Raw genomic sequence first — 22,628 nt, 5'->3', positions numbered from 1 at the left:
AAAATATATGCCTTTCTGTCCATAGCATAATTAGTGCATGTTCAGTATAAAGAAAAAAGAGAAAGTGCATAAAAACACTTGCTATACAGACACCTCCTCCCACCCCATTTGAACCACCCAGAAATATCCACTGTCAACATTTTGGTGTTCATGTTTTCAGTCTTGTTTTTCTTTTACAGAATTCACTAGAAACTCTCTTCTGTTTGGTGAATGATGTTCTCACTAATATACTTTGAGCATGTACCTGGCCATGATTCTTCTGCAACATCAGATTTAACTGCTACATAATTTACTGTCCCGTGCATGCACAATAATTGAAGAATTGATTAATTCCCTATTTTAAAATACACCAATTGCTTCTGCATTTCCATGATTACAAATAAGGCCAAAATAAGTATTCTTGCAAAAAAAATTTGTGCATTCTGGTTATTTAAACAAAGTTCTAGAAATATGACAACTAGGCTAAAGATTTTCGGTCCACATTTCCAAATTGCCTTCCACAAAGCGTGTCCTAATCTACCCTCCGAGTCTGAGTATATGATGTGCTATTTCTCACGCTTCTCCTCTGCACTGGGCATTAACTTTTTAAAATTGTTCCCCGTTGTTCTGATTTTCATTTCATTGATTACTAATGCTATTTAACTTTTTTATATGACTTTTGGTTCTTTGTCTTGTGAGTTGCACACTCACGCTCATTCATGCTCTTTGCTCATTCTGTGATATTTGCCTTTTTATCTATGGAACCTCTGTATGTTAAGAAAAAGCATGTATTAACTGTCATAGGGTATAACGAGAGTTCATCACTCATATTTTCTTTTGCTTACAATGATTTTTGATGTATAAATGTTAAGTTTAAGATACTCAGATCCCCTAATCTTCTTCTTTATCACTTTTTTCTTTTGCTGTTATACTTAGAACAGATACAATTCCCTTACTTGAAATCAGATAAATTCTCACCTGCATTTTCTTCTTAATCATTCCTTACATTTATTCTTTTCACTTAACTCCTTAATTGGTCTGCAATTTATTTTGGTGTATAATGTGAAATGAGGGTCTGATACTGGTTTTTGTTGCTGTTTTTGTTTTTTTCCAGAGAGTGAACCCCCACTGCTTATTGACCAATCATTCCTTTCCGTGCTGATTTGAAACGTCACCCTTATCACACACTAAATTTTTATGTATCGGGATTCTTTTCTGGGTGTTCTATTTCCTTTCACTGATCTAACTAGTACCGTGATAGTTCAATCATGTGACTTTTTTTTTTTTTAAAGATTTTATTTATTTATTTGACAGAGAGAGAGGTCACAAGTAGGCAGAGAGACAGACAGAGAGGGATGAGGAGAAGCAGGCTCCCCGCTGAGCAGAGAGCCTGATGCGGGACTCGATCCCAGGCCCCTGGGATCATGAATGACCTGAGCCGAAGGCAGAGGCTTAACCCACTGAGCCACCCAGGTGCCCCAGTCATGTGACTTTATAATCATATATTTTCTATTTGGCTATGCAGGCCCAGAGTAGGGCATTTTAAAGTTCCCCAAATCACAACGGCCTAATAGCAGCTGGCTTGGGTTTTGTTCTAGGAAGGACTCCAAAAGTCGAAGGAGCCACAGAAAAATGTTTGGGCAAATAAGCCATGAGGGACCAGGGAGGTGAATTCCTTTTTTTTCTTTTTTAAACAATTTTATTTATTTATTTGACAGAGAGAGATCCCAAGTAGGCAGAGATGCAGGCAGAGGGGGACAGGGAAACAGGCTCCCTGCTGAGAAGAGAGCCCGATACGGGTCTCGATCCCAGGACCCTGGGATCATGACCTGAGCTAAAGGCAGAGGCTTAACTCACTGAGCCACCCAGGCGCCCCAAGAGGTGAATTCTATCAAGAATAGATCCTTCAGGGGCACCTGGGTGGCTCAGTGGGTTAGACGTCTGTCTTCAGCTCAGGTCATGATCTCAGGGTCCTGGGATCAAGTCCCACATCAGGCTCCTTGCTCAGCAGGGAGCCTGCTTCTCCCTCTCCCTTTGCCTCTCCCCCCAGTTTGCTGGCTTGTGCTTGTGTGTCCGCGTGCTCTCTCTCTCTCTCTTTCAAATAAATAAATTCTTAAAAAAAAGAAAGTAGATCCTTCAGTCACAGGCTCTACTAAGAATGCTTTAGGAAGCTGTGGATGGAAATCAGATAGTGGTATCAATGGTTCCAGAATCATTAAATCAGGGCAAGACCCAGGACAGGTAAGCTACACTAACATACTTAAGGGAGACCTAAAAAGTGTCAGTAACTTACTTGCACAGGGGACAAGAGGCAAGGTGTCATGCTGGGAGGGGCAGCAGAGATGGTATGGAATACAGATTCTGTTATGCTGGTAAACATTTCATGGAGTTTGCTGGGCTGGAAAATTTGTGTTTACTTATTTACAAGGCAATGATACATGACTCCCACACCTCCTCTAACAGGTGGGCCGGGAGGTGAAGGTCACTCATGGGATGACCCACTCTATGCTCCGGCAGCCTTTGCATTGGAGAAAAACCACCCAAATGCTTCCAGGCCGGAGTGGGCGTGGGGTTTCCTTTTCAATCTCCGCAGAAAGTAGCAGAGTCTTAGCTTCTTCCGTAATTGGAGGACAGGAGTGGGGACTTAGAGACAGCAGGGGATAGGGAACTGAACTCACACTTCCCTTGCAGATTTTAATTTTGCTTTGTCTCCTCACTCCCCATAGCCACACCCCAAGGAGGTAGCATTACTTTTCTCCGCCCTTCAGGCCTCCTGTCCCCTTCTCCTTTCTGTAGTTGCCAATATGGCAGCTAGCTAGTTCAAGGGCCACGGGGGACACTAGAATGTTAAGGGGATTCTAATCCCACCATATGCCAACGGTCTCTAGCCACTGGCAGTCAGTGGTTGGCCAGGGAAGGCGAGTCAACACCAGACGGCAGCACCTCCCTGTGTCTCACGGGACCTCCACTTACTGTTCTGCAGGGATGTAGCCATCCACCAAGGGGCTGCAGTCCACACCGGCCACCTTGACATGGGAAGCGATGTCCCGGAATTCCAGGCCCAGGTTCTCCCCTCGGATGGTGACCTTGGTGCCCCCTTCCCGGGGACCTGTCACTGGAATTATCTGGAAGGAGGAAGCAGTGACTTGGACAGGTACCAAGAGAGAGCCATTCCCCACTTGCTGATGGGGCAAGGAGAGGCTTCTGGCTTTTCCCCACCTCCGCGCCATTCCCCAAGTTGGGCCCACATCCGCAAGGGCACCCAGGTCTGGGACCGTCAGTGGCAAGAGTTTCAGGCAGAGCAGTCTGTGTCTGCGTGTGGTATTAGGAACAGTGTTCAAATCCTCTCATTTGCCTTCCTATTTTGTGGACGACATGAGAGGGATGGAAAGTGATCCACACCATTACCAGTTGATTCATAGAAAATCAAGGAATAAAGCCTTTTGGCATTTGCTTGTCTTGTTCCATTCTGGAGGGAAATGAAAAAAGTCCTCTTAGTACCCACAGCCCTCCACGCTATGGCAATCCACCCAGGTTGCAAGATCCTTCTCAAATGTCCCTTCTCCATAACCAAGTTCTCTCTCTCCACTGAAATTTCACTCTTCTTTCCCTGGTAATAATGATTTGTGTCTGATTCCTCATCCAGCAGATCTGGAGTCTCTGAGAGCAGGAATGGTGTCTTACTTCCCGTGGACTTTTCAGTGACGGCACCATATTGATTTCTCGAGTTGTCGTTGGGTTGAAAATCACAACTACCCTGCCTCTTCCCGGATGTAGAAGAGCATTTGCTGCAGCCCCTTTGCCGGCGCTACCTGGCTTGGTTTCTACCAGAGATGGGTTTAATTTAGACTTTACCTTCACATACTGGCCCAAATGACTGGCTTTTCTTCCTCAGATGACACTGTTGGTGTTAAAAACCCATGATGGCGATGCTGGGAATCAACAACTGAGGGGCCTGCTTTGAGCCCGATGCTACATCCATTTCCCATGATCTAATTAGGACATCCCGCGGCAGTGACTTTAGTGGCAGACAACATTCTACGCCAGCCTCTCCTGGCATTCAGAAGACCAGAGAAGGGCATGTTTCCCATTCCTGGTGTCTCTCAACCCCAGTGCCTGGATCTTGGCCAATGTCCATGGGATCCCAACTGAAGGAGCCTGGACAGCCCACCTCCTAATATTTCCTGCCCGCTTCACCCCCAAAGGTCACAGCTGGGTGGCGGGGGTGCACCCCAGAGAAGGGTGGGAGGGGGGAGTAAAAGAAGCCAGGCTGGAGGGACAGCTTTGCTGGGGAAGGTTGTTCACCTACAAGTTAAGACACTTCCTCCTTCTCACCCATGCATGTTTGTGGGCGAGTGTGCACATGAGTGTGAGGGTTTTCACAGGTGTGTTCCCGTGGCAGTGGAGAGACAGGTCCCTTGGACACATGGGCCCATTTCTATGTGAGGGAGGTGGGCAGATGGAGGGAGGACTGGGAGGAAGAGCGCATGTCCTTCCCAAATGCCTGCCCAGCCAGTCCTCAAAGCCCCACCGGCCCCAGCAACAGTGAGTGTGTGATATTCTAGCCCTGGATTGTTGTCCTGAAAAAGAAGTTTTATCTCAGACTCAGTCCTTGGTTCCGCAGGCTCCCCGGAGGGCCAATGCCAGTGTGCCAGTAAATAGACTCTGTCGCAGGGAGAGTTAATTTGCCATCTCCTCCCTGTGATTTTCTCAGTGTCAGGCCAAGAAGCAGCAAGTCCCACTGTTTTCGGCAGACACACCATTACCAGTCACGCGTGGCAGCCCCTGGGGATGGTTCATGTTAAGGGCTCTGCGGGTGGGGGTGGCTGGGAAGGAGGGGGACTGGGGCACACCCAAGGCCCTCCTTTCCCAGATACTTCTGGAGGTTCAATGCATGTCTTTTGCCCCAATTTGAGAATTACTGTTGAGATTCCTCCCCAGGCAGGAGGCTGAGGGAAACTCCCCATGTCTGGAAAACCAGGGGTGTGGAGGGTGAAGGGGCTAGAGTAGGGGGCACATACAGAGGGTCATGGACAAGGGGCGGCCTTGCTGGAGGAGGCTGTGCGCTCACATAGATCAAGCTCCCTGCCTGTGTGGACATATCCCTGCTATGTGTGCATAATCTGTGAGCAGAGGGCTGAGGGTGTAGATCTATGGGTGCCTTGCCCCTGTGGTGAAGGAGAGCTCTAGTCAGGCAATCCAGAGACCTGGGAATCAGAGCCCCTTTGATTTAGGCTTTGGGGAAAGGACATTAGCATCTCTGGGCATGGCCCTCTGTATGGGGAAAGGAGGTTGCTCACCCGGGGTTTGGCGGGCATTCTAGCTTGAATTCCATCCTCCCCAAATTCCTATGAGGGAGCCCTAATGCTCAGTACTTCCAAACATGGCCTTATTTGGAGAAAGGGACTTTACAGAGATCATCTAGTTAACATGAGGTCATTATGGTGGGTCCTGATCCAAGGGGACTGGCATCCTCATATAAAGAGGGAATTTGGACAGAGACATGGGGAAAGATGAGGAGAAGGGACTCAGGGAGAAGATGTCGTGCTGCTGGCCAAGATAGAGGCCAGATCAGGTCCTCTGCACAGCCCTCGGAAGGGCTGGCCCTGCCCACACCTGGGTCTCAACTCCCAGCCTCCAGAACTGAGAGATGGGGAATTTCTGTCACTGAAACCACTTGGTCTGTGGTACGGCATGGTGACAGCCCTAGGAACCATATGGCAGGGCTGCCCCGTGCGGACAGACGAAGTAAGGGATGGGAAAATATTCTGCAGACTGAAGCCCCACACCCATATTTGCCTCTTCTTGTAGCTGCCCTGTTAGAAGACAGGATAGGTGTGTGTTTGTGAAACTTTGCCAAAGTCACACACCCGTCTCTCCTTACTATGTATGGAGAAGAGACTGAGCTCCCTTCCCTCTTTTTGTCTCTGTTCCTCTCTGCTTTGTTATTAAAATCAGCATTGTGGACACAGAGGGTCCCTCTGTTGACACCTGCATACCTCTTGTTTTACCAGGGGAGCATGGTTGGGGTGCCTGAGGGGGTCGCTCTGCTGAAAGTGGGGAGTGGGGAGGTGAAGACACCAGGTGACCTAAATAAACCCGAGGAGCAGCAATCCTCTTGGCCTAGACGTGGACGCAAACGGCTTTACCAATGTTGAAGATGGACGAGGAGGTTGTGAGATCCCCAGGAGCTGGGCATGGAGCCAGCATTCTGCATGATTCTCTTATCCGGTCCTTGTAATTCCCCTGTGAAATGGAACTTTAGACCCACTGCACAGAGAACAAAGCTGAGGCATGACGGTAGTGATGAATTAGCCCTGGGAAACCCAGCAACTAGCTGGCAGAACGGGGATCCCAGCCCTGTTCTCTGCATGTTTAGCTCTGCCCTGCTCCTCCCTGGTCTTTTCTCCATGGCTTGTGTCCCCTGGGCCCTCCTGACCAGCGCTGCAAATCCATTTCTGCCATCTACCCGCTTAGGTTTTGCCTTGAATGAGTCTGGGGGTCTCACCGTTTCCACCAGGTCCACCTCTGGAGGGCTGGGCTTTGCGCCCTAAGGCTCCACACAGCCTCTGCTCGTGACTGACTGCTTGGTGAGGTTGTCTGCCTCATCCCCCAGACTCTTTGAGACAAAGGCACCGTGGCCAGGACTTAGAGTCATGTCTGACACAGCTCACATAGAGACTCCAACAGGACATTTGAGCCCCTCTCTGTTTTCCACCTTCCTTGATAAGGGAAGCAACCACGGGACCAAGCCCATAGCTTCTGGGGAAGCTGGGTTGGAAAACAAGGATGTTGCCAGCCAGCCCTGGTTATCTCTGTGGTGGCTGTCACCATGGTGATGCCTGGCTGGCAGGGCCCCAGGGCCATGGCAGGGCCTGGCTTGGCCACCCAGAGTGGCGGAGGACCCTGGCTTACCTCTGTGATGCGTGGGTTGGTGCACCTGCTGTTGGCGCCCGACAGCTCCAGCCACTGGCTCTCATGCACGGGGCAGTGCTGCCGCAGGGTACACTGGCCCTGGCTCTGGCACCAGCCACACTGGAAGTCCGGGTCCGCCTTGAGGCACAGCCCACAGCTCTCCCGCATGGCTCCACACTTATAGAGGTGAACTGCGGGCGAAGGGCAAGAGGTACTTTGGGGTGAGAGCAGGAGCCGAAGGGGCTGGGACCGTGGACAGGAGTGCTATCCAGGCCTCAGAGGGTGAGCCACAAACAGCCTGGTTCCTTCAGCCATTATGACCCAGAGAAGACCACAGGAGAACTTTGGGGCACGACCTCGAAACTGGACTGGGAAGTGAGGCTCCCTCCAGAATCAGCAGGGCTCTTTCTGCGGGTCCTGCTTGCTCGGCCCCTCCCAGAGCCACTGCCCACGGGTGGGTCCAGACCTGGGAGGTCTGGGAGCAGGGGAGAGGCGAGGAGGGCAGGCTCAGAGCCGGAGGGAGGGATGGAATCGCAGGTGCCCTCGAACGCAGAGCCGCTCCTTCCGCCCGCCCTGCCTCCCTGCCGGGGCCCCCTTCGTCACTCACCTCTGTTCTGAGCTGGGTTGTCAATGTTGAAGTGCCCGTTCCACACGACCGTCAGCTCCACCGGCAGGTTGTTGATCTCCATCCCTTCATAGGAATACTGCCGCCAGGTTGGGGGTAGGAACGAAAACAAGCTTGGGTCACAGAGATTTCTAGGGAGAGCCGGCTCTTCAGCCAGGGCCCCCAGGGGCGCTCTGGGGTAAGGACCTGCTGAACTGTGTGTGTGTGTCCAGCGCATGTGCGGGCGCACACGTGGGGTGGTGTGGCTTGTGGAGTGCTGGGCAGGGGGGGATGGGGTGGGCGCGGGATCCTAAGAGAGGGGAGGGGCGGGCCTGGATGGGATACCCGTTGGGAAAGTGGATTCCCTAAGCAGATGAGAGCAAGCTACTTGTTTCCCATCCATGGAGGCTGGCTCCCACCAGCTGGGATTTCCCTGTGTCCTCCCTCATTGCCCAGGGGTCCCCGCCATTAGGCCCCCACCAGGCCCTTGATTCATTTGGGGAACTTTAATTTCTAGGTTAAGTTCACAGGGGGTGGGTGCTTTATCAAAGACCTGGAGAGGGCAGATCCACTCCCAATCGGGGGCCATGGGTACAGGTACTAGAAACGAAGGGGCTGCACTCAGGGGCTGAGCTGATGGAGGGGAGGAGAGAGGGGAGCTGGGTAGGGCTTACAGGTGAGAAGGGAAATCCCATGGACGCCCTGGGTGCCAAACCTGGGAATCTGGGTTGAGACTCCAAAGGCGCTGGCTGGCTGGAAGAGGCCAGGCCCCAGCTCTGTGGCTGCCCATAGAGGAGCTGCCTCTATGCCTGCACAGGGTCCGAGCTGGGCCCTGCATCCTTGCTTTGCTCTCCTCAGAGTCAGTGCCCCACCTGGCTGGGTCTCTGCCTTGGGACTGAGTTGGGGGGCCAGGGGGAGGTGGGCAGAGGGGAGAGAGGGTTGAGGGGGAGGTGCCAGCCCACCAATGTCTGCCCTCTGATAGCAGACACTTCTCAACCTCCAGAGAAGGAGGGTAGGTGGCAGGAACTCTCAACATGCCCATGGCAGCATTTCCAATTCCTACCTGGTGATTTTCTCATTATTCCACCAGATTCTGCCCTCCACAGGGGGTGCATGGAAGAATGGGAAGGAGACAGGTTTTCCGTCAAGGAGGGGCTGAGGGCTCACAATTTGCTAGAGGGGTTCAGTCCAGGAGACCTGGTGCGAAGTGGTGTTTGCAGAGCCAAAGACTCTTAACTTAGTTGAACTTTGGAGGGGCTGGGCATTGGGGGGTGTGAGGGATATTATGGAGGCAACAGACGTCTCCTCCTCAGGGCTGGCCCACTGCTAGTGCCTCACTAAGATGAAGGGCAGCTACAGCACCCCAGGATTGCACAGCCTAGGGGAGGTTCTCGGGGCCTGTCCCACTGCCTCTCCCCCTGGATCCTATTCATAGAGGTTTCTAGAGGGGATGCTTGGAATCCCCAGGGAAATTGCCCTAATTCCTGAGTTACAGCACATGCTTCAACGGGACGATGCCATGAGGCTGTCCTTACACACAACATCAGTGTAATCACATCCAGCCTTCTTCATCTACCCAAACACTACCAGATCTCTCCTTAACTCCCTGGAGACACGTGCCTAGGCCAGGGAGCCATGTTCAGGGTTTCCCCCACTGTGATGGTGGTTTGCACTGTACCATGCACCCTCTCATAGACTCTCTCTTGTGACCCATGACACCTGGGCCAGGACCAAGGTCTGGGCTCAAGCCATAGAATAAAGCAAAGCTCCCAGCCCTACAGAAACAGCAGTGGGGCCTTTGATGAACGCTTAACTCAGCTGGTGATTCATAAACCTTTAGCCACGTAGAGCAGTAATCAGCTCCCCAGAGATTTTGTTCTTGCTTCTGGGTCAGACTAGGTCACTCTAAGGCGTCCTGAGCTTTCTCGCAAAACCTCGTCCTCTCTGGACTGGTGGTCCTCAGAGGGGTGTGTGGGCCCCATCCGTGAGAATCATTTAGGAGGCCTCCATGCAGATCCCAGGGCCTCCCCCTAGACCTGCTGGACTGGGAGATGGGGATGCATCTCAAACAAACCACTCTAGCGACTCTGGTGTTGCACAGAGCTAAAGAATCCCTACTCTCTGCAGAATGGGTGTGCACAAGGGGTGTGCAGGAGTAAGAGATGGGTGGGGGAGAGGAGGTAGAGAAGGGGAGAGGGAGAGAACACCTTTCCAGATTTCCCTCCCATCCCCTCTTCTAGCCAAGTTCCACTTCCTCTCCTTCCCATCTCCCTCCTTCAAAGCCCCAGGGGAGATGCAAGAAAGGCTGGCTGCAGGCTCTTCTGGCCTCTACTCTAGGAGGGATGCCGGAGTGGGGTGTGGGTAGGGGGTACGTCAGGACCCGTGCCTGGCTCCTGCTTCTCAGGCTGGGATGTGGTCAGGTCTGTGGAAGCAGCAGGTGGTGACCAGCGGCCCATCAGTCAAAAACCAATACATCCTACAGGCCTCTTTCAGGAAGACCCTGAAATCCCCCAGAGAGCAAGGCAAGAAATTGTGCATATGTGTGCATGCGTGTGTCTGGGTACACAAATGAGTTCACATGCAGCTGGCCTGAGAAGAGCTAAGAGCTCAAATCTATATGATCTGTGTGTTCCGACATGTGTGCACAGGCATGTGCACACACGCACGGCTGCAGAGAGATTCTGCAGGGACCCCTGTGGGCATGTGAGCTGATGATGTAAGTCTTAGTTTCCCCATATGTCAGGTGGGATTAGAAACAGTGCATGCGTAACGGGACTCTTTGGAGGGTGGGAGGTAACCGTCATTGCTCTGAGCACAGCCCCTGTCACATAGCCTGAGTGCTCCAATATTACTGTGTTTTATGTCTATGCGTATACATTTGGGGATGCTGTCCAAAAATATGTTTGTGTTTCCTGTGTTTATGTTTATGTGAAGTAATAATAGCAGACACTTATGGAGTGTTTACACACCAGACCCTCGTACATATGGAGACGTGTGCATATGAGAATGCTTATGTGTTCTGGAGTGCATGTGTGTGTTTACATGCCTTCACTTTTTGAGGAAAATGGAAAATCAAAGACATCAAGGCTCAGAATATGCCAGGCATGGCTTTATCATTTTATTGCCCATTCCAGGGATCCTGACTATGAAATATTATAGAAGTCATTAACCCTGGGTTCTCCCCACCACCCCCACCGTCTCTAGGGAGGTCACTCTCATTCCTGGAGGCTCTCTCCCCAGGACATGCGTTCTGCAGGGGGAGGGGGCCGGCCGACAGCTGGGGAGCCTGGCCCACTGGCTCCCATCCCCCAGGACTCCCACCTCTGCTGCACTTAGCATTGACAGAGCTCTCTGTAATCAGGGGGCAGTTAATCTGCACAAAACCCAGAGCTGAGGAGAGAGTGTTTCAGGCTCTTCGGGGCCAGGAGGTTAAGTGTCTCAATCAAGGTCTGGTACGCCACGGCCCAGCTCGGGGGTGACGTTGCTCATTACCTTGGGAAAGCGTGAACCTCTACCTTGGAAAGCAAAGACAAGACCTATATAATTCGGATGTTCTTTCCTCAAACTGTTCCCTATTCTGAGCTCTGAGATATTGTGTTGAAAAATGCTACCATTCGGGAGGACAGATCTGAACAATGGAAAAAAGAAACATGTGTATGCTTCGTGCCCCTCTCCAGGACCCTGGAGGGCTTAGCAGACCCACTGCCAGCCGTGTTCCAGGAAAGCAGAGTAGTGGGGGTGGGGGCAAGTAACCTCCCCACTGGTCTCTTCATCCTTGTTTTGCAGGAGGTAAATTGGGACACCAGGAGAAGATGGGAGGCTACTGTGGGCTGGTGGGAGCCGGGCCTAGAACTGGCTGCCCCCTGCGGCTGACGTGCTCTCCTGATTGCCAGTGACTGGGGGGGCGGGTCCTGGGCACTATTATTAGTAGCACTTGTCATTTCCCTGGAGCCTTGGTCTAAAGGAAGCCAAGAAGCCCCACAGTTGCTTCTCCCTCTGACTGCTGCCTGTGAGCTGCCCTGTTTTCCTTCCACGGCCCCTCCCCCAGGGCTAGGGCCATGGCCCTGAGCCTGTCCCTGAAATGTGGTCTGGAGGTGACCTGCCTGTCCACCCAGTCTGGGGTCACACCCACGAGGAGTTTTCTGAGGACTCTTTTCCTTCTCTGCTCTCCTCTGAGACCTCTTTGTCACCCACCTTCTTCTACTATTACAAACCCAGGGTTTCTATTGGATTCCGCCATCCCACTGACCAATTCCAGAAAGCTCAAGAACGGAGGAAGTGAAACAACAGGACTCCTCCCACAGTCCTCTCTGAGGCACATCAGGCCTTGTTCCCAGGGATGGCACTCAGGCTGGGTATAAAAAGAGCTCAGTTGCTATTTCTTGCCCAACCTTTGATGGGGGTGGGGGTGTGTGTATGTTATGAAGCTGGATTCAAGTTCTGAGTTGGCTGCTTCCTTGCTTTGTGACCTGGGGCTGGTCACATTGCCCTCTCTGGGCTGCAGAGATCCCCTCTGTCACAGAATCAAGTATAGACACTCTCTCGGATCTCTTCCTGCCCTGATACTATGTTGTCCTCCATAATTATGGGAAAGGAGGCTTGGCCCTGCCTATGACCTTGAAGTGTTTTAAGGAAGTCCCTGGGCGGCGAGTGGCATCCTGGCCCAGACCAGCATTTCCACTGGGATCCCTGCAAAGAGAGGCTTCTGGGAAAAGTCAGACCTGAGCCCTTCTGGACTGCATGATTCCAGGGGGTCCTGGGAGTTAGAGGTGACCTTTCCTGGAATCTACCCTTTGTGGGGCACACCCCTTGTTGCCTCCATTTCTAAGACCTTAAAATGATACAGAAAAAACTTGCCCATCACCTTCCTCACAAGGGTATTGAAATTAAAAAGGCCAAGCTGCTTTGGGAGCAGCGACCTTAGGTCCTGTGAACAAGCCCCTGGTGGGTGGGGGGCCTCAGATGCTGGCACAGGTACCCCCACAGGGTACCCTGGACAAGGGGACCCATCCACCTGTCAGGGCTCCATTTTGTGCCTTTGTCTACAGGAGGCTCCAACACTGCCCCCACAGTCAGGACAATGTGACCCCGAGTGGGTTCATTCACGAGTCGGGCTTCACTCGGAGTGCTGTGGACAATGGGTCCCAAGGCACTGAGTTCTGATGAGAAGTTTATAGGATGAACTCAGGCGGCAATATGGGGAGAACCTCATCTATTCAGCTGAGCCTGATGAAGCCCGGGGCCCGCGAGGCCCAGTCTTGTATTTTCTCGGGAAACAGGGGCTCAATCATCAGAGGCCACAACTCTATCCTCCCTCCTGACACCTCCGGGACCAGATTCCCTGGGGCAGCGTCTCTGACAAAACAGACTTTCCTCTGTGGCCTAAATCCCTATCTGCCCTCCACTGACTCACATGCGGGGCTCTGGCTTTTTCTTCCCACACAAACTCACTTATTGGGGAAAGAAGCACTTGAGCCAAACCCTTGGGGCTGGTCTGGTTGGCCTCAGGATTTACGAGGAAACAGGAGGTGTTTAATATCCCTTTTGCTTGCAGGTTTAATCTGGAATGCTGCAGAAATCGGCCAAACGGCCTGGCTGCCAGGACAGGGGAAAGATGTGCATGTGGGAGCTGTGGAGACACATCTGGGGTTCCTAAGGCTGGGCCATCAATTGTTAGTTCGGTCCCTGCAATGCTGAGTGACCGTGGGCAAGCATGTGTGCCTCTCTGAGCTCCATTTACTCCTAGACTTTTTCCTGCAGGGAGAATGAGGTGCGCCCATGAACTGCTTTGTCCAGTACTCTCCTGGGTATACATCACATCCCCAAATACAGTCACCATATACGAGTCCCCAGCAGTTCCCAACGGGAAGGGTGAATGGGAGGCAGAGGGACATAGGAGGAGACCCTGAATCCAGCCCGGCCCCTCAGCTAGCTGGGAGACCTTAGTGGGGCACACTGCATGGTACCCAGGAGTCAGGCGACAGCCGGAGGTTGCTGGCCCGTCGTTGGTGGGGCACGGACCTGTTGTGGATTCTCTAAACACTGGGCAGGTCTGTGCTGATCTGAGCAGCACCCTTCTGGCTAGTTCCCTCCTGTTCCTCTGCTCCCTTTGCAGGTGTCTAGTTGGTCTCCGGAGCCTCTGTGCTGGGGGATGGCCTCTGTGTAGGTCTAAAGGCAGCGGTGGGCCTTTGCAGTGTCGAAGGAGGCACAGCGGTCAGCCCTGGTGGGAGGGCAGGGGCCCAGGGACTCCAGAGCGTGTCTCAGGAAGGAGGATGTACGAGAGCCTAGGATGCCCTGTAAATACCTCTGCCCACAAACAGTGCTCAGCAGCCCCGGGGCTTGTTCCCAAGCCACTGCCGACATTTGGTGACTTCAGAGCCCAGAGCACTCTGCTGGGGCGAGCAGGGTTGGAGGGAGCAGTTGCACAGGGGCTGGACTGTTCTGTGGGTGTTTGGAGAAACCCTGCCGAGCTGAGCAGACCTGGCTCTGGAGAGGAACAAGGAAGGGGGGGGGAGGTGGGCGGGGCCGCTCGCAGAGGCGGGGGCTCAGGAAGCCCGGGAGGGGGCGGGGCGGGGCACTCACGGAGGTGTTCTGGCACTGCACGCTGGAGCTGTTGAAGCGCAGGGCGGGCACCCTCTGCTCCACGCCCTGGATGTTGAGAATGCATTCGTACCCGCGCTGCCCGGACTGCGGCTGTGGGAGGTTCTTGGCCTTCAGAGTGATGGGCTTGATCACCTCCACCGGCACCAGGAGCTTGTCCACTCGCAGCAGCTGGGGGCAGTCCTGGAGAGAGAGCACAGCTCGGGCTGGGGAGCGGGAAGCGGAAGGCGCAGGAGCTTCTCCACACACAGCCCAGATGTCTGCCCTGCTCTGCCTTCCCTCGGAAACACCCACAGAAGGTTCTAGACACTGCTGCCCATCCCTGGCCTCTATATGAGAGGGAACTGGTCCAAGAAATCCCAGATCCCACTGTCACTGTCTGGGGGGCCACTTCTCACTGAGGTTGTCCCCTGTCCTCTTTGGATTCCATTTTAATGCCTTTCAGACTCTGACACTATTACACCCTCCAGACTCTGACACTCCCAGCGCCCCTGCCACGCTAGCAGAGACAGACTCTGCTGCTAGGTGTCCCATGCCCCACTTTGGGATGATGACCCCTGTGCTTCAGTCCTAGGCTGCCAAGAGTTGGGACTGAGACACGCACCAGAGCAGCTCTGCAGTGAGCCCTGAGCCCCAGCTCTGGAAGGTGGGTCTTGACCACAGCAGGAGGGCCCAGGATGGTCTTCCATGCATGGCTGAGTTTGGCAGTTGGGAATGTTTGGGAATGAGCTCCAGAGACCTTTTAAAATCCAGAAGCTTCTGACTGCACTCTGCAGCTCCTGACCCTGAGGAAATGCCCCTCAGAGCAGACGCACATGGGGCACCTCTTGGATGCTAGCAAATGAGCACACATCCTTCAGGCTGGAGTGGGGCCCAGAGAACCTTGGGGGATGGAGAAAATGACTGGGCCCTTTTCTCCTGAGGTCGTCAGCTATGTCCAGGGAGGGCTGTGGGGAAAAATGAGGTCAAATACAGAGTGTGGGTGCTCTGCCCTCTGTCTGGAGGTGGGGGCTGACACGTAGCTGGATTCTGAGGACCTGGGTGGAGAAGAGTCAGTAATGCCAGGCCTGATGGGCATGGGCAGGAGTGAGGCCTTCTGCAGACACAAGCAGGGCCTGGACCTCCCCACCCCCATCATGTCAGGCAAGTCCCAGCATCCCGCAGATGACTCCCGTTATGGCACTGTTTGGGTCATGCTGAACCAGATGGCTTCTGGGCAGGCTGGCCATCAAAAGCAGGGTGCACACAGCCTTCTAAGGATGCAGCTCTGGGCAGGGGCTGCTGGCCTATAACCCCAGCCCTCCTCCCCAGCACAGCAAGGCAGAAAGGAGCTGTGGGCAAACGCTGGACCGAGGAGGGTCTCAGGCACTCAGGCAGCTGGCAGCTGTCCCTCCTGGGTCTGCAAACAAACAGGAGCCCCTTCTGTTGTTAAAAGTGGGGAGGGAGACGACCCGCCTTCTAGTGCCTGCCACGCTTCTGACAATTTATGGAACCCTGAGCACATCACACCCCTACTTGGAGACTCAACTTCCTTATCCATCAATCAGATGGGATCCAAGGACCCATTCAGCTCTTCCCAGTCCTGGTTCCAAGATTTGGGGTGGTCTCACCTCTGCCCTTCCTGATTACCCTGCAGCCTTACTACAGGGGAGCAGATGTCCCAGGCCCACTCAACGAACCCTTTCCCTCCTTCCGGGTGCCCGTACATTTATTCTGCAAAGCAGCTAGCAGAGGCCTGGCAGACCCAGCTGCCTCTCACTTCTGGATATGTCCCCCAAAGAACTGAAAGCAGAGACTAGAACAGATCCTTGTTCACTCCTGTTCATAGCAACATTACTCACCACAGCCAAAGGTGGGAGCCACCCAAGCATCCATCAGCGGACGTATGGATAAGCAACACGTGATATATACTGACAACAGAATATGATTCTGTCTTAAAGGGAGGGTAATCTTCACGCAAGTTAGTGTGTCTGAATCTTGAAAACATCATACTAAGTGAAATAAGCCAGTCACAATAGGACAACAGATCACAAGATTCCACTCATATGAAGCACCTAGAATAATCAAATTTATAGAGACAGAATGGTGATTTCTGGGGAGTCAGTGTTTAACGGGGACAGGGTTTTGGTTGGGGACGATGACAATGATCTGGAGGACGGATAGTGGCGATGGTTGCGCAACAGTGTGAATGTGCTTAATGCCAGCGAACGGTGCTTAAAACTGGTGAAGATGGTAGGTTTCATGTGTGTGTTCTTCCACAATAAAAAATCAATGAAAACACAGAGGAGCAGCAGGAGGGGAGAAGGAGGGGAGCAATGAACTGGGCATGTGGTCTCGGGTTGCCACATGCAGAGAGTCTTAACAGCTCCATCCTGTGCCCCCACCTCAGCAACCTCCCACCCCCCTCACCCCCAGCACCGGCCCCAGCAAGATGAGAATGCAGGACCCAGAGAAGACAAGAACGATTTAGTGAATAAGACGACGGGCAGGACGTGTGATGTTGGAGAATCAAGAGAGAAGTTCTACGAAAAGCAGGGAGTTTCAAGCCCGAGGGTCCTGACTGCACTTTCTCCTTTTCCTGAGGCCCTGGGGCAGCTCTCCTCTGCCTCAAGCATTCCCAAGCCTGCCCTCCCCTCCTGCTCCATCCACATCGGCACTGTCACGGAGCTGGGTCTACGGTTGTATTTGAAGGAAGAGAAGTCATGCATGGCTGGCTCCCACTGCCTACAGCAAAATGTTATTCCCATCCATGAACAATGCTCAGGAGATGTCTGGAATCTGGGAGTCCTCTGGACCAACCTAACGGATCCACCCCACTTTGCAAAGGAGAAATTGAGGCAGGGAGTGGAAACATGGCTCAGCGTCAGCAGATGTGTGGGCAGCCAAAGAAGGTAACTGCCAACCCACTCTCTCACCTCCCCTTAATGAAAGAGGCAAGTTCCTACTGGTAGACCAGGACCCCCTCACGAGGAAGTGGTGGGTCTGGAAGGATCTCCCGGAGGTCCCACTACACCCTCCTGTGGAACTGGGACGTTGCCTGGGGCTGGGCTTCTCCTAGTCCAGGACGTGGGCAGACCCATAAGCCTCTCTTCCCCCATAAGATTCTCACTGAGGCTTGGCGCGCATTCTTTAATGAGTCCTGATTGCCAGTGGCCCCATAAAGGCCTAGTTTGCATATAAAAAGGTTGGCAGGTCTGAGAGAAAGTTCATTAATAATAATTGGAGAGGCCCACAGCTGGGCCGGGCCCATTTTCCTCTGGTGGCACTGATGGTTGACCCCAGTGTCCCTCCTAATTGAAATGTAAAATGGCAATTTTTCTCTAGGCAGCAAGGCATGAAGGGACGGTCGCCACCACACTGTCCCTTCCTTCCACCCCGCTTCTCAGATCCTGACCTGCCTCGCCTCGAGATTCCAGGTGTAAAACCACCTCTAGGGCCGAGGCTCGTGGGAAGTGGCAGAGAAACCACTGTTCTCTCTGAGTTGGGTCCCAAGACCTCACTTCCAAGCACCTCCACCAAGGCCTGGGGCTCAGACAATCACCTTTGAGAGTCCTTCGCTAAACTAGCTGGGGAGTCTCGAAACGGAACGCAAGCCTGTCTTCCTCCTGCTCCTTTCAGAGCCTTAAAGCGCTCTAATCATTGCTTGGCTTCATTCTAAGTGGGGATTAAAAACTCCTCCTCCAAAGAGCTTTTGGTGTGTGTGGTGGAGGGGTGCAGAGGTAGGTCCCATGAACTACCACCTATAAACATCTGATACAGAGGGAACAAGCATTCAACAAATGTTTGCTTCTCCTTGTCTCCCGCTGCCCAGTTCAGGCTGCACCTGTTCCCCCATCTACTCCCTGTTCCTATATCACTGCCGAAGGACCCATCTCCCCCACTCCCGCCTCCGTGTGCTTTTCCACCAATACCCCATCAGCTCCCACAGTCCAGCTTTTCCCCCTTCTAGGCTTAAGAGCCTGATGACTTCAACAGCTCCAAATGTCCCAGAAAGAAGGGAACAGGGACAGAGGCCCCGTGTCTGTCCACTGCTCTTCTAACAACAGTCCCTCTTCTGGAAGGTGACAGCCTACAGCAGCATGTGCTCTGTGCTCTGAGATGGGACCTCTGCCGGCCAACCATGTGGCTTCCGGCAAGTCCCCCAGACATTCTGGGTCTCCTCGGCCACAGAATGAAGAGGCTGGTTTGGATTCAGTGAGTTCTATGGTCCTAGATCTATTATTAACCCAATAGATGGCCTGGGACACACCATTATACAGCCTTTCTGTAAAGGCTTTCTAAAGCTCAGTTTTCCCATCTCTAGAGCTGATCTAGCTCTGGGTATGACATTCAAACACGGATCAGCTGCACAAACACTGGAGGGGGCTGGTTGGTGAAGGGACCTTCTGGAAGGGGCCATTTATCTCCCGGTAGGGAAGTATTTTAATATTTTAGTCACTGGCCCATGGCTACCTGGTACAGTCTTAGGCAGTGAGTGGTGCTCTCATGATTCTAGCACAAGGGGTTCGTGGATTCCATCCACTGAGCAATCTACCCTCTCCATCACCTTCCACGTGCTTTCCTGTTTGCTATTTTGTTTCACAGCCCAATACGTCTAACTGCCCCCACATTCATGACAAAGGAACCAAGGACACCAATTACCTCATTCAGTTCCCACAATGATGAATAAAATATTTTCACCTGATCATCTTCCTGACTTTTGTCCCCAGATGATGCTCGAGGTCCCCATACAGAATTCCTCAAAGACACAACACTCTTCTCTTTTTCAAGGAAGAGAGTTCTCTGAGCTATCACGTGATAGGGCCAGCTCTCGGAGGTGGAAAGCACCTGCATTTAACAAGATTACGTGGACACAAATGCATACATTCCGAGCCAGATTCCTTTGGAGCCTGTTCTGCCTGTGGCAACACTCTGCAGTCGTAAGAAGTGCGGGTTGAGAGTGGCAGTGGTTTGCGGTGCGAGGAAATCTTGAACGTCCTGGCTTTCAGGCGCTGACTGCGGGGGGGCCCCTGGTCAACTGCCCAGCCCCCGCATGTTTTTGGTTTTCCATGAAATGCACGCAGCAGTAAAGAGAGCACTGCTAATTCCAGGGAGTGGGAACATCATGCCAAAGTATGAAAGCAAAAAGAGGCCTTTGCATCCGCCGTGTCCAGCATGCCAGTGGCGGCTTTATACAGAGGTTTTAATGCGTATTTAAATAATTGAACAAGGACACAAAGCGTGCTGCTGAGCTGAGAGAGAAAACACTGCCCTTAGGGCTGGTGCTGCCTGGGGAAGGGGGCGGGAGGTCTGTGGATTTACAGCCCCTGGTGTGTGTATATGATGAGGGCCCTAACTCTCCGGTTGTTACAGCAAGACTAGGGAACTGTGAAGCTCTAGGGGAACGCGGGGCAGGGGCGGCACTTAGGGGCAGCGAAGGAATAAATGATTTGCAGGGCACAGCTCTAGCTACGAATGTCACCTCGGCCCCCATCAATTCCAAAGAAGCCAGCCCTAGCCCTAACCAACCCTCCCTCCTAAATTTACACTCACCTTCTCAGACCTGTGGCGCCCAATACAAAAATCTAACGCGCCATATATTTTCTTGCTGTTCCCCAAGTTTATAATGCCATTAGTGTGATCTACAATGGGCTGGTTTATGGAGAGAGCAACGTAATAATACAGAAAGGAAATACCCATAACCTCAAGGGGGGGGGCAGACGAGATTGATGGAAAGTGCAATTGTCTGGAGACACAGCAGTCCGGAAATGGAGACCTGGAGTGGGGGGTGGCGCGCGGGTTGGAAGCAAGTTCTTTGGCTACGTTTGGCTTTGTTTTCTCAAAGGAGGGTGAAGGGCATGGTGAGGGTGGTTTTGTTCCCCTGGGTCAGGCCCCAGGAAGGGCTCTTCTTGCCAGATCACTGACAAGGTAGTTGACCCGATTTCCCTCCAGAGTCCCGTTGGGGGTAAATGACTTTGGGTTGCCCTGTCTCAGTCCAGGGGCTTGGACCCTGCTCACCCTGCCGGCTCTTTGTTCTTGGACAAGACTGACCATGGGAGCTGGCAGACGTTATGATTCCCATGTTGTGTACAGATGCATGTCTGGGGTGTGGGGGTGGGAGGGAATATGGGAAGAACCTTTCCAGCACTGTTTTGGAAATCAGGTAGAATTCATTTTGCTTCTGCCTGCTCCCTGGAGGAGATGCTGTTTGAACTTCTAGCAGAGCGGGCCTGTAGGAGCTTTCTCTCCAAGCCCGTGCACCATGGGCCTTCATAGCAAAGCCCATCTGGTCTGATGCCCAGGGAACAGCTTCAGCAGCTGACTTTGCTTTTCAGTTTAGATGAGAGATAACAACAAAATCGTCTATGGAGGATAAATTCTTGTCAGTGGATTTTCTTTTCCATGGAAGTTCACCTTTCTTCCTTGTGGATCACCGTTATTATGTGTGCGGGCCTGAAGGGGGCTCCTGCCATGGAGCCTGGGGATTCCAAAGCCATTCAGGGACCAGAGCCCCTTCCCACCTGGTAGAGGTGGGGATGTGTCCCTGTTAACAGCTGTCCCCAGGAAAGACTATTCCATTGGAAAGAAGGAGTATCTCCTGACTCTGGGAGACCTGGGCCGAGAGCAGAAGACTCACCCCACATCGGCCTTCCTCACCTTCCTCTCTCGTTTCTCTGTGGTACCCAGGATCTGGCAGCTGATTTAAAGACCCAGCCTTGTGATTGCGATGCCGTCATTAGTGGAAACAAAATCATTCCTTGTAACTGGAATATAGTTACTACAAACACCGTATGTTTATTGGGCATTCTATTTCTAAGAATTGTAATTATGCTAGAATACTTGTCATTAATATAATTACAACAATGATCGACCAGTGCTCTGTTCCAGACCAATAACTTCACCTGAATGCACTCTTTGTTCGGGGTGGGGGGCGGGAAGAGGTAATTCAACATTGCTGGCGACAGTCAACAAAGCCAGTGTTGAAATGGGAAGACACAGGGATGAAAGCCTTCCTGGGGATACAAGATGGTGCTGGGGCGATGCAGAGCCCCCTGGCAGTCTCCCTCTTGACTGACAAAAGGACATTCTCTGTGTCCCCGCACTCAGATGTTGAAAGGCAATGAAAGCCTGGGGACTTCCAGAAGAATCTCTGGGCCTGACTCCCCCTTTTTCCCTATGGGGATGGGTCAGGGCCCAGATGTCCAGGGGAGCCTCCTACCCTGAGGCCAAGCAGCAGTCACCCTGGTAGATGGGACAGGAGACCACCACCTGGACCTGAGCACTCATCCTCCAAGACCACTTCTTGGGCATGGACCGCTCCTCGGTGCTTTCCAGCTTCCTTCCACTTACAATTAGAGAACTTTAGAGATCATGGAGACCAACGGTTCCATTTCACCCAACTCTAAATGCAGACTACAGATGTCTTATGCACCTTGGAAGCTCTTGCAATGCCCTGTGTATGGGAGAAGCTCAGGAACTGGGTAATGAAGGATGAAATGTGACCCGTAGGGGAAGCTTTGACTACCAAACTCTTCCCCTGGCAGAAGGAGGGAACCCTTGTGTCTGGGGGCTTCTATAAAATCACCTTTCAAATGTCTGCTTTTCTTTGGTTATGCCTTATTCCTGCTACTCTCTCTTCCCAGAAACAAAAATATAGAGAACAAAATAACGACATAAAAAAATAGTCACCTTAATTCCATTAGCAGCCAGGGGCTTTCTTCTCAAGCTCTGAGCACAATGGCCTCCTTCCATGACCCCAAATGGCTGGACCAGTCAAGAGCCCACAAATATTTATTACTTCTTTCCCCTTTGGTGCATTCCCCAGGAAGATGCCACAACCATGACCATCGTGAAGTGGTCAGCTCTGGATTCTTCTCTGTATTATACTCAAAATGGGCCCAGGATTGAGGTGGGAAGAAAGCAGCCTCCAGACATGGACCAGAAACACAGCCTCAGAGCTTCCCTTTCTTAGACTAAATAAACATCCAGGAAAAAGAAGAGCAAAAGTGACTTCCATTCAGTGATGATGAGGGAGGCATGGCATTCCAAGTTCCCTGGGAGCCTCTCGCTCTAATGGCCTGCCCGGCTCACCATAACACAACTCAGGTGAAATGGGCAGTGTCTAAGAGTGGCCGTGGTAGGTCAGCTCATCGCCGCCTCCCATGGGCCATGTTCCTCTAGGCCTCCTTCCTGGGAGCCCAGACATCAGACCCTTGGAGGGGTCCGGCAACCTTTGTAGGTGGGGCGCTGTGCCTGGCTGGCAACATGGGCCCTCCAAGACATCGTCCTCCTACAGGGATCCCTGAAGTGCCCTGGGAAACATGGTAGGCTTTTGTTTTATTCTCTCCTGGCTCTTTTTTCCTCTGTCTGAGCGGCAGATGCAATCTTCTTTATGTATTTAAAAGAAAGAAACTTGGGACAAGAGGAGCAAACAAGAAAGAAAAAGCAGAAATTTGAAAACCTCCTTCAAGGTAATTAAATGATTAGGGGCCTTTGAAATCCATCAGATGGCTCAATTGTTTCTGCTTTCATCTGGCTCATCCTTGGTCCT

At 52.4% G+C, this 22,628-nt stretch overlaps 1 protein-coding gene across 5 annotated transcripts in view; it reads right to left on the bottom strand.

Moving 5' to 3' along the window:
- The window catches only part of LOC111151968 (plexin A4), a 352,303-nt gene that overhangs the window by 58,204 nt on the left and 271,471 nt on the right, over nucleotides 1–22,628 (bottom strand). For all 5 annotated transcript variants that reach the window (XM_022510220.1, XM_022510218.1, XM_022510219.1 and 2 more), the window contains 4 exons: nucleotides 14,081–14,281; nucleotides 7,502–7,598; nucleotides 6,895–7,085; nucleotides 2,953–3,104 (listed from right to left, as the gene is read on the bottom strand). In XM_022510220.1, coding sequence (XP_022365928.1) covers nucleotides 2,953–3,104; nucleotides 6,895–7,085; nucleotides 7,502–7,598; nucleotides 14,081–14,281 — 641 coding nt within the window. The remainder of the gene's footprint in view (nucleotides 1–2,952; nucleotides 3,105–6,894; nucleotides 7,086–7,501; nucleotides 7,599–14,080; nucleotides 14,282–22,628) is intronic.

The sequence above is a fragment of the Enhydra lutris genome, unplaced genomic scaffold, assembly GCF_002288905.1.
Source record: "Enhydra lutris kenyoni isolate GAN:26980312 unplaced genomic scaffold, ASM228890v2 scaffoldscaffold27, whole genome shotgun sequence".
Lineage (NCBI taxonomy): Eukaryota > Metazoa > Chordata > Mammalia > Carnivora > Mustelidae > Enhydra > Enhydra lutris.
This window is presented reverse-complemented; position numbering and strand designations above follow the sequence as displayed.